The 11,197-nt window shown below is 40.3% G+C and overlaps 1 protein-coding gene across 1 annotated transcript; it reads right to left on the bottom strand.

The window, feature by feature from the left end:
- Positions 1-2,656: 2,656 nt before the first annotated feature.
- Positions 2,657-7,874, bottom strand: LOC125885575 (aryl hydrocarbon receptor interacting protein). The gene is made up of 7 exons (XM_049571224.1): positions 7,731-7,874; positions 6,981-7,163; positions 6,713-6,901; positions 4,995-5,171; positions 4,723-4,864; positions 4,038-4,267; positions 2,657-3,918 (listed from the first exon to the last, which is right to left on the bottom strand). The coding sequence occupies exons 1-7, from the start codon at positions 7,827-7,829 to the stop codon at positions 3,913-3,915; spliced, it is 1,026 nt and encodes a 341-aa protein (XP_049427181.1). The 5' UTR covers positions 7,830-7,874; the 3' UTR covers positions 2,657-3,912.
- Between the last annotated feature and the right edge of the window lie 3,323 nt (positions 7,875-11,197).

Consider the following 11,197-nt stretch of genomic DNA (forward strand, 5'->3'; position numbering starts at 1 on the left):
TAGCTGGAAGAGTGTAATTTTAAGGTTTTATACCCCTTGTTAGCATTATCTACTATCACACATCATCATGTTCTATTTTACATGAAAACATAATAGCCATAATGATTTGACTATATTTTACTGAGACTGGAAATGGCCAGAACATTCTGAAACCATGGGGCTTATGGTAATTACAACCATCAAGTACTGTCTTTACTGCTATATTGTTTAAAAAAAACAAACAAAAACGTTATACCTACTTCCTTATTAGAACTATTAACTATTAATTCAACATCAAACCAGCAAACAAAAACAATTGCTAAGGGACTATTCTTTAACAAAGGAGGAGGGTGGCTGGGGTGTGAATTTTGTTTATTATTTATTGTTATCCTTTGATGTTTTAAAGTTCAAAGTAAAAAGTTGAAGTCAAAATCTTGGAGAAGAAAAAAGTCTGTTTTTCACTTTTGTCGTGCATGCTGGTTAGTTAGTAGGGGTGGGAATCTCCAGGAACCTCACAATTCCATTCGAATGGTTAGTTCATGCAAACCCTTTAGTTTTAAATGAGACGAAATATCACGATTATCAGATTTGGCGATGAACGTTTATCGCGCATGGTGTGTCCAAGGACCAGCGGAAATTTGAAAATCCAATGTTAATTCCTGTTTTTACAGTTTCTGGTTGTGATAAATGGTGTCATGTTGGCAACTTTTCGTTCAAAATCTTTTTTATTGCAATTTTTCACTGTATATCAAAAGTGCAGGAATATGAGGTAAGCAAAGGTATATATCAACAGCAGCTAGCATCAGTGTATCCAAGGAAACATGGATTGAGTAAACATAAATCAGGGTAAGAAAAAAACAGAACAGTTCAAAAACAATACACATATAGAAAAGTACAAAATAATCCCTCCCCAGTCACTGCTAGTGTACTAGAGATAATATGAACTCACTGTCACACCTAGAGTCTGCACTGAGTGAATGAATAGTGTGCAGTGAAGTTAAGCTGCAACCAGAAGCCTCACCTTTATAGGGTCTGGAATGCTTTTAGAAGAGGACCCCACGCTTTCTGTGTATGCCCCTCCCCTAAGGCAAAATAAAAACACTGCATGTGTGTTTCCCACAGTCACAAGAAATTGTTCCTGTTTTGGAGTCCCTTTTGTTGCAGCTCAGGTACATTTATAGTCTCATGATTCCCCAGTCCCTTCTTTTGATCTCTGTTGGTTAGATGGGGTTGCTGGGTTTTCATTTGTTTTTGTTTGGGAATATTGCAGGTGCTTTTGTTTGCAGGTGCAGAGCTCATAACAGTGTGAGGACAGCCTATGACGTCTGTGTTATGTGCACCAGATATGATCACGCCTTTGCTGTTTTACTCTTTCACTGTTTTGAGATTTCCCCATGAAACTTCAATGACCAACATGTGCCTTTCTCAGTGGGAACACAAGATGTTTTCATGTCAGTATCAAGGTCCCCCTTCAGTTCTGTCACTACTGTCCCGTAAAAACATGGAATGGACAGTTTCACAGTTCCAGGATTCCATAAGACCACTGTTTTACTTGATTTGTCCCACACTGGAAGACTGAAAATCCATGTCAATAGATTCGAGTCCAACTGACCCAGAATGACCTCAATGTGCAAAAATTTGTAGCACCTTTACAAAAGTATGAAATGTTATTCATTTTCATTTTAGCAACTTTTGGTTCACTTTAGAAAATGTCCTCAAATTTCAGGCTAGAAGAAAAGCTTTTAGAGTGTCAGGCAGGGGTGTCAAACGTATGGCCTGCGGACCAGAACCAGCTCACCAAAGGGTCCAATCCGGCCCACTGGATGAATTTACATACCTAATATTTGGTGCTTCTCAAAGTCTAGAAGGGATCGTTAAACGGCTGAATTTCAAGGAGGCTACATCATCAAATCCCTGGAAGGACTGCTCCAGTGTCAAGGATCCCTCTAAATCTTGCAAGGACACAGTCCTTCCTTTAGAGGATTTTGAAGAATGCACGTGTGTATCCTCAGTGGGCAGGAAGTACCTGCAATTCTTTGTGCACAGTTCGCCAGAGTAAAAGGCAAGGCTTCTTCAATGACTTGGAGGCCGAGGAGGAATCCTTGACTTTCAGAGCCACCAACTGATGCACTTGTGCAAGGGTACCAGGTTTCAGGAACAACAAGCAGAGTATTTCATGACCAGAATAAAGTACTCTGAAAAAATGAATACCTAGTAGTCATAATAAAAGATAAACATTGTGCAAAATACTGTAAATCAGCAGCTTCAGTACAAAACAATCTGTTTCAGACCTCTATCTTTCAACATTATTGGTGGCACCCTGCTGCTAAGGCACTACCAAAACTGTATGCTGGCATTGCTACAGAGGAGCACATGTAATGACAGTGAGTAGCAGACTGACTGAATGAGTGAGTCTGTTCATCCATTTCGTAAATTGATGAACATTTTCAGAATGGACTCGTACTTCTTTACGCTAAAAGAAATGGAAACATTTTAAAAGTGTTTTTATTAATAGGTTAGATGAAATGGTTTTACTGGTCCAGCCCACATCAGATCCAACTGGGCTGTATGGGGTCAGAGAACTAGACTGATTTTGGTACCCGTGATGATAAGGTTAGGGTGATTACTGCTGTTAAATGTCAAAATGTGTACGTAAGTGTAAAAGAAAATGCAAAGCCGGGGATAAACACAAATTTATTTTCAGTTGCATAATCACAACCTCGACAACATCTCACTTCGGTAGAGTTGGGCTAATGACCCGCTGCTTCACATGAAGAGTGATGATATGCTCTTACTAAGCAGGAGAAGGAGACAGTGAGGACTTTGTTGAGTACATCTCTTGACAAAAACAACATAATGGTATACTTCTTACATAAATGAAATAAGTACATAGGAGAAAGCAAAGATAACACAAGTCCATGTGTTATATATAATGATTGTCACAGACAGCTCGGTTTCCCAGTCGCATCCACCAGGAGATAATGGTGTCCTGCTTATTTCAGTGCCTCCACTGTGACCAAGATTATAGAGGGGCTCTGGCGGTGAAAGGCAGAGGTGGGCATCTGAGTACATAATGTCCCTTGTGCAGCAACAAAAAAACAAACAAAAAAAAAAAAATCCTTGGTTTTCTGACAGGAGAGCATTTCTACCTGGAATCCAGTGAACCTTGTTCTGCTGCGTAATTTTAGGATTAGCCAGCAGCTCTGCACATACTTCAGAGAAAGCATGCAAAGAAAAAATGCTTTAGCTAGCTGTTTCTAATACTGTGGCAAACAGCTCTTTGCTTTACAGATCGCCATTCAATGACTTTTTCAACAAATAGCTGATAAATTACTCATTAAATAAAAAAGTGAAATCTCTCTGCAGCAAATCCTGTAAAAAAAAATGTTGCTAAGGGTAACGTGGCCCATTACTGTGAGCAAGTTATTTACCAAGACCGTTAAAACTTCTGGAGCCATAACAAGCTAAGAGTTCCCTTGGACTGAAGACCATGATGCTCTGATATAATGATGCCGTGTATGGTTTCTGTGGGATACTGGACTTTCATTAGTGTCAAGCTGATAATGTCAGCATGTCCTCATAAAAATCTTAATTTGACCTTTAGAGAGTGGGAGCCTAGAGGAACAAGGCAGGACTGAAAGTCACACCTCAGTATATACATATATATATATATATATATACACATATATATATAGATATATATATATATATCTCTATATACAGAGATATATATATATAGATGTATATATATGAGTGACATTGTGTGTATGACCCGACAGTGTGTGAGAAGGTTTCTGTGTGTACCATGGAGGGCAGGGTGGCAGAGTGTATGGCTTGGGTGCATGGATAAAAACTAAAACACCAGCAGCATCTACTGTTTCTTCTCCATCTTGAAATTCACAGGTATCCTCTTGTTCCAACCCACTGTGAGATTCAACCCTGCGAGAAAGAAGAGCAGATACGTCTTTAAGTTTCAGCTATATGACATTATACCAATTAAGCCTCAATAGTTGCAAGATAGATGCCATGAAAAGAAATGAAACACAAAGTAGACTGACTGTAGTGGCAGTGGCTGGTGGTGTGTTGTAGTTAAATAGGCCTTTGTAGCGACCCTTTTCCTCCTTCTCTTTGGTGCGGATCCTCTCCTCCATGGCCTTCAGCTCCTTGGCAACAGACGGCCCCAGAGAGGGGTCCAGCTCCAACACCTTATTGAAGTCCGCCCGTGCCTCTACCTCATTCCACACTGCAGCGTGGGCCTTAGCCCGCTTGTAGAAGGCCTTCACATTGTCTGTTAGGGAGGGAACAAAGAAAATAAATAAAGCTGTTGGCACTGTTATCAACAACTTAACATGAAAACAGATTCACAACATTTGCAGACAGGGCTGTGCCAACAATCTGAGACAACACACTTCAAGCAATTTAAAGGAGGATGATAGCTTCTAGGACAACACTAATACGAGCTGTTATGAAGTTGAAATGAGGCCCTGAGCACACCGAAACTCATCGCATCACCAACAAAACCTTGTTTTCCTATGGTACAGCACATCTTGCATGTACCTCTCTCTTGTGCCGGCATCACGTTTTTCTAGTGGTTTTTAGATGTGCATAAAAGTTTAAATACTCTCAACTTTTCAGCGCGAGGATCGAAGTCCACACTTTTTTAAATCTACACCAATCAAAATGTAGTAGAAACAGAAATCTTTCCTCTCTGCCTGTTTTTGTACAGCACCAGCGAAGCCTTACCCTCATATTTGAAGACAATGGACGTGCAGTGTTCTATGACTTCATAGTACTGGCCCTGGAGTAGCTTGCACTGGCAGTAGTTGAGGAGCAGTGGTGTGATCATATGGTCCAACTTTACCCATGCTTCGTCTCCAGGGTGCTCCTTAAAGAGAGACAAAGGTCACAGAGAGGAGTTAGAGAATGTATTTTATTATAAATTCAAGTGTCTATACTAAAGTAGATACTAAAACTGGATCTGATCCTCATTCTATTGTATTCAGCTGTACTCGAACCTTCATCTGTAGATTTTTGAGGCAGGCAACTCCATTGTAGTACTTCTCTGTGGCTTCCTGAATCTGGCCCTGTTTGAAAAGTGTGTTGCCCTCCTCATGGATTTGAGGCACGAGCTCGAGTTTCTCTTCATCTGTCATAGCCCACACATCAAGCTGGAACGTTCCTGGAGGCATAACCTGTGCAGAGACAGAGACTGAAGATCAGTGGTAGCTGGAGCTTACACGGTAGCAGAGTAAAACCAAGGTTGTGCTTAGTAGCACATAGTGGGGTACATATATTTTACATCCAATGCCATTCATTACAATACCTCTGCAATGAGTCTCATCTTCGTGGAAGCCTTATAAATTTCTGTTTTGGCTTAAGCTTTGCATTATATCAAGAGGTCTTTCAAATACTTTGTCACCCTCATTAGTCTAATACCTAGATAGGGTCCCCCTGCACCCCCCGGTGATATACTTCTAATCAGTGTTTCTAGATTGGAAAACGTGTAGAAAATGACTAGCTATGGCCTCAAGCTGATAAAATGTCCCACATACCATTTTATGCAAATTACAATTATAAAATTACAATTTCCGCCATATGTCAGCCAATATTTCAGATAACTGAAAAAATAAGGTGAGCAGCCCCATGTTTTGAAGGGTGTGGGTCATGATAAAACTATTCCTAACATGATCACATGTGTCTGTGGTATGCTAGAATGCAAATTAGTGCTTTAATTACAAAATAATCACAGTTTTACAAAATAATAGACTTCAATTAAGGTGCGTCTAGACAGTTTAATTGTCGGCTGACAAATCAAACAACAATGTCTGCCTACCTGGCAAAAGCCATGGTAGTTTTTCTTGTTGACAAATAACTGCCTGCATGGACAGTGATGTTCACAGTAGAATTTTATGTAAGCCTGAGTGACATTCATCAGCTCTCTGTTTTATCAGTCTCCCTTGACTTGTTTGTGTTGTATGGGCCATGTGGTCATGGTGATGTAAATGCCGCTCTGACCACTGAAATTTAGTGGTGGATCTAGCGCATCTGCTGGCTACGACAACTGTCAAACAGCGTACAGACTTCACCTACTCAATACACCACAGGCGTATGCCGGCATGGCAATGGTGCAGACCCACAGTGGACTTAAGATGACGTAAGATTCAGGCAGATATGTGGGTCTCTAGTGATTGGTTAGGCTAAAACCAAATCCTCCTCCCCCACAGAAATCAATGAAGTGGACGCAATGTCACACTGAAGATGGAGACGGAGTGAATTAAGTTGACAAGTCTGTTTGATATCTGGCAACTATGATGTCATTGTGTGCCAGATTTTCTTTATATGGTCATTTGCTTCGAGCATTGAGCTTGGAGCACGCTACAGCGAGTGTTTACATTAGCCTACACTATATGTAGCCTCCACTGCTAGATGCTAACATCAGGGAAACTTGGTTGCCGAGGTTAGAAATTTATCCCTGATTTATGATCATATTCCTGCTGGAACATGTCTGGATTTGTTTACTTGAACATAAACATAACAGGTCACCTTTAAACATGTTCAAGTAAGATATAAAAAAGGGACTGGTATTTCTACCAAAACTGAGGTATAGGGTTAGTGCTACAATGTAAAGAAAAACCTCACAGAAACAACACCGTTTTGACATTGCAGCCCTGAATACAACCCAATAAAATACCAACATTAATATGAAACTGTGGGCTCTTCCATGCCTGCTCACCTCCAGCAGCTCGATGGTGAAGACAAGAGGCTGTGGACTGGCTTGAAGCTGATCCAGGTCCTTGTGCCCCAGAGAGTGGTGGGAGTGGATCTGGGCAATGCCACAGCAATGCCTCTGACCTTCCAGCGGGTCCTTACCAGCGCTGATGTTTCTCAGGGACTGGGACACAAGCGGGTACAGCGACGTGTGCTGAGGGGTGAACAGAAATGGTCAGTGGCAAAGAAATAAACAAGACTGCCACTCCATCCCATATGGCCAGCTCACTAACCTTGATGTCGCAGGTAAATTCTGCAATTTCGCCCTTTTTCATAGTGATGACCACCCTCTCCCACACAGCTAATTTGAACTTCTTGCCCAAGATGAGCTCCATGGGTTTGTTGCGGCCCCCCATGGTTCTGGAGTCATCCAGCACTGTGCCATCCAACAGGCTGGTGCGGTAGTGGAAGACTACCTGTGAAGAAGAGTAAGGACGAACACGGGCAACATTAAACACTGCTCAACAGAACTATCTGTTTAAAATAACTGTTGCGTATCCACCCCGTTAAGGACACGAGATTGATAAAACGTGTTTACTAGACACAAAAGCAATATCGGCACTTCTCTGACAGGCCTGGGGAACGTCTACGCTCCGTCATTTTCTGACCAATCACAACAATGGAAAATTGATTGATGTGGTACGCCGCCCAATCAGCATTCGTATACGCCTAACATCCTGTCCCGCCCCTGATCTTTCCATCAGATGAAAAATAAGGGGAAAAAACAGAACCCGGCTAAAAAAACCAGCCAGTACCAAGACAATCTAACATATTATCACCACTAAGACAGCAAAACTCACACGCCTGCAAACGGATTCCTATACACTAGGGCATTGCAGTTGGTGTAACGTCAACATCAACCTGTTCGCTGACAGTCTAACGTTAATGTGTTAGCTTGTGGTAGCATTAGCTAACGTGCTTCGTCGCATTTCTCAAACTAATTCAAAGGACTGGACTCACACCGCCGACATAGTATAGTTTACCTTGGTTCCATTAGGAAAGGACGATAGCTCTCCTTTACCAGGACTGATCAATTTCTTTCTTATTCCTTCCTCGAAAAGCTTGCGTGCCTCTTCCTCCATCCTTGACCGAGTCTCAGTTCACGACAAATGACGATGTTTGCCGAAGCCAGTCGTTTCGTGAGACGTCGCTGTAGGCCACAGAGCGCCCTCTAGAGGTAGACTGCGTAAGTGTCATTACAGAAGAGGCTGAGGACTGCAAGGCTCCTTTTTCACAATACAATAGTTAATTGTCATGCACACCATTTCAGTAAAATATACATAACAAATCAAGTCTTAATTCACGGCAAATACAATGTATTAGTCTCTTACCACTATACTTAAGATTTTTAGGGACTTGTACTCTGAAGAAGTAATTTAAGGGACTGTTCCTTACTGATGAGGGTTGAGGGGGTGATGCAAAAAGGGAGAGGCATAATTTTTGAGCATTGAGGAGAGACTTAAGTTTTTTTATTTTGGTTTAGGGGAGGGATGAATACATTTAAATGATTGTATTTTGTATTTATTTCACCACCAATTTTGAGAAAACGTGAGGCATGTTTTCTTTAAAAATTGCCATGATTACACCATTTATCATAAGCAGAAACTGCAAAAACACAAATTAGTGTTGCATTTTCAAATTTCTGATGGTCATTGGAAACACCATGTGCCATGAACGCTTCCATCAGATAAAAAAAACAAACAAATCTGAGCTTAAAATACTGATATTTCATCAAAAGCATCATCATTTAAACTTTGGTCAAAAATGAACTGTTTGCATGAACTAGTTTTTTTTTTTTTCAACTCCAGGATTTCATCTTCAACTTATTACTTTTAACTTTCAAAGTAATCAAATCGTATCTTGAGATGCCTGTGGATTCCAACCCTACTAACTAACCAGCATGCACGACAAGAGTAAAAAACAGAGACCTTTTTTTCAACTCCAGGCTTTCCTTTTCAGCTTTAATTTTCAAAAATCAAAGGGTACATTTTAAAAATCTAATTACTTATTTATGACTGAGAGAGGGTCATGCATTTCCCACCAGTCACTCAGAGAGGTTCAAAGAAAAATATTTGTAGCTCCAAGGCAGTTTAAAAAACAAAGACCAAAAAACAAAGTCACACCCCAGCAACCCCCTCTCCTGATAAATAAAGAATAGTCCCCAATCTAATAACATTTCACTATCTTTTAGAGGAAATGATTATCCTGCCTGATGGCTATAGTCACTGGTTACTTTGCAGATTCATTTTTACAAACAAAATCTCTGATGAGCTGCTGAAAGACAGTGCATGACTCTGTTAATCTACCTCAGTCGACTGCAGTATTGATTTGCATGATGTAAACAATAATCATGGTCACTTTATTGTTAATTCTGAGGTCAAATGAAAAATGCTGAGTTGTCATTTACACCTATGGTTCTTAAAGCAGGCAAAATAACTGCAAACTGCTGTATGTGTGCACTGTAGATGTGCTGGAGCTACTGTATATGTGATACCATATTAAAATTGGCACCTGATGTACCTGCTTCAGGGTTTATACAGAGATAAGGGTAGAATTGGTGTGTAGATGGATACTCTGCTATGAGACAATGAACATTTTCATGCAAATTGAGTTCAAGCTGAAGTTAGAATAGAGTGCACAAAATAACGACTCACATCTTTTGGCCTTCAATTTTTAAAGGGCTTAATTGTTTTGTTTGTTTGCTAATGTGCCAGCCAAAAGCCTCTAAAGTACCTTAGTAAGTTTTTTTATTTTAGCCTCCACAAGCCAAGCCAAACTATTTCAGTTAAACATTATGCTGATTCTCTGTTGAAAACTAAACATTTGCTCAGTTTAATACCAAGGAAACCTGAGCAAATGCAAAAAACTTAATGCCACTTGAAATGTACGAATAAACTGGATAGTGGTATTTACTACCTGTGTCTTATAAACATTGTGACTGTACAGTATGTTATAGAACAGTGGACAGATGGAGTGGATGGATACACACTTAGAGCAAAACATCAGCAGAATAATTACAAATTGGAAGGTCCGAACAAAAACAAATATATGTCAGGGACTACTGTGTCTTTCATTATGAATTAAAGCAATACTGTAACACACTGTTCTATATTATATGTCCCTCTTGAGTTGCCACTGGGCAGAGAACATAACCCCAAAACTTTCTCTCCCTTACACTGCAAGAGGGACACACAATATAGAACAGTTACTGTTACATTACAATTTCTTATGTCGAGAATTTGAATTGTATATGGTAGCTAATACTGGCTTTCACAGGGGATTTCTACAGCAAGTGTGAAAACTAATAGCTTGTAGGTACTCCATGTAACTGCTTTAATTCCACGGGGCATGGCTACCCTGATACAATGCTGCACTTCATGATAACAACTGAACGCCAACACTACTATTGTTAAGAGGCTGTTGTGCAATAATTTTTTAAGATAGCGAGTTAGCACGAAGGTTGTGTTATCTTGTGAAACTCGACAACCTAAGGCATTCATTGGCACCAATAATGGTCATGCTAGCTTATCAAGAAGGGGGCAAAGTTGCGTAATGCTCCACTGTTTGGCTAAATTTTGGTGAGGAAACACTGGCTTGGCCATTTTCAAAGGGGTCCCTTGAACTTTCACCTCAAGTTATCTGTATGGAAATGGGTTCTATGGTTTACCCATGAGTCTCCCCTAAACTTAAGATGGCTTGTTTCCAGTAAATGTTTTGCTCCTTACAATCAATGTACTCCTTCAGTTCAAAATAGCACATTTGTCTTTTAAAGGAAAAGAACAACAGGTCTGTTTGAAGAACAATGAATCACCTAACATGTACAGATACATGACACATTATTACAGGATTGCTGTAGAAGTCAACATTTAAACTGTACCAGTATTAGTCTACACACATCAGATAATTAGTAATATAAACTGTAAAATAAGAAACTAAAGTATATCAGTTTGTGATTCCTTAAAGTTTTTAACTAACCTGCACCCAAGACACACAACTTGCATGTGTGTTGCAGAGCCTCTGTATTTTTATAGGTGCCCATGTAAACAGATTAGAGCAGCGCTGCTCAGGCATGGCTCAACTGCTGAACATCATATTGACATTGCTACAGTTAAATGTCTATATCTGTTACTAACATGACAAAAATATATATCCTTTTAGCTCTACCCTTCCTGTCTCTGTTTCAAAGTTAACACCCTCTGACAACGTTTCTGTGGACAAATTCCTCTCATTTGTTGACACAAGGCTTTACATTGTGAAATATCTGCAGGCAGGTGTTGTTGACAATGCAGTGGCTCACACAGCTCCATAAATGGGCCGAGAATCAGCTGTTTATTGTGGAATACTGTAGTTGTAGCAGCAGAAAGCTCTGCAGCAGCAACACTGTCCCTTGAACACCTTACACGTGCGAACAGCAGCAGTTCAGCGAGGCAGCGTCACACGCTGCTCATGC

The sequence above is a fragment of the Epinephelus fuscoguttatus genome, linkage group LG3, assembly GCF_011397635.1.
Source record: "Epinephelus fuscoguttatus linkage group LG3, E.fuscoguttatus.final_Chr_v1".
Lineage (NCBI taxonomy): Eukaryota > Metazoa > Chordata > Actinopteri > Perciformes > Serranidae > Epinephelus > Epinephelus fuscoguttatus.

Bases quoted from the DNA above. Each gene is read 5' to 3' on its own strand.
- LOC125885575 (XM_049571224.1), bottom strand. From the start codon at position 7,829: ATGGAGGAAGAGGCACGCAAGCTTTTCGAGGAAGGAATAAGAAAGAAA. The intron at 6,902-6,980 runs GTTAGTGAGCTG...TTCACCCCTCAG, and splicing joins AATTTACCTGCGACATCAAG to CACACGTCGCTGTACCCGCT. The intron at 4,268-4,722 runs GTAAGGCTTCGC...CCTCCCTAACAG, and splicing joins CATTGTCTTCAAATATGAGG to ACAATGTGAAGGCCTTCTAC.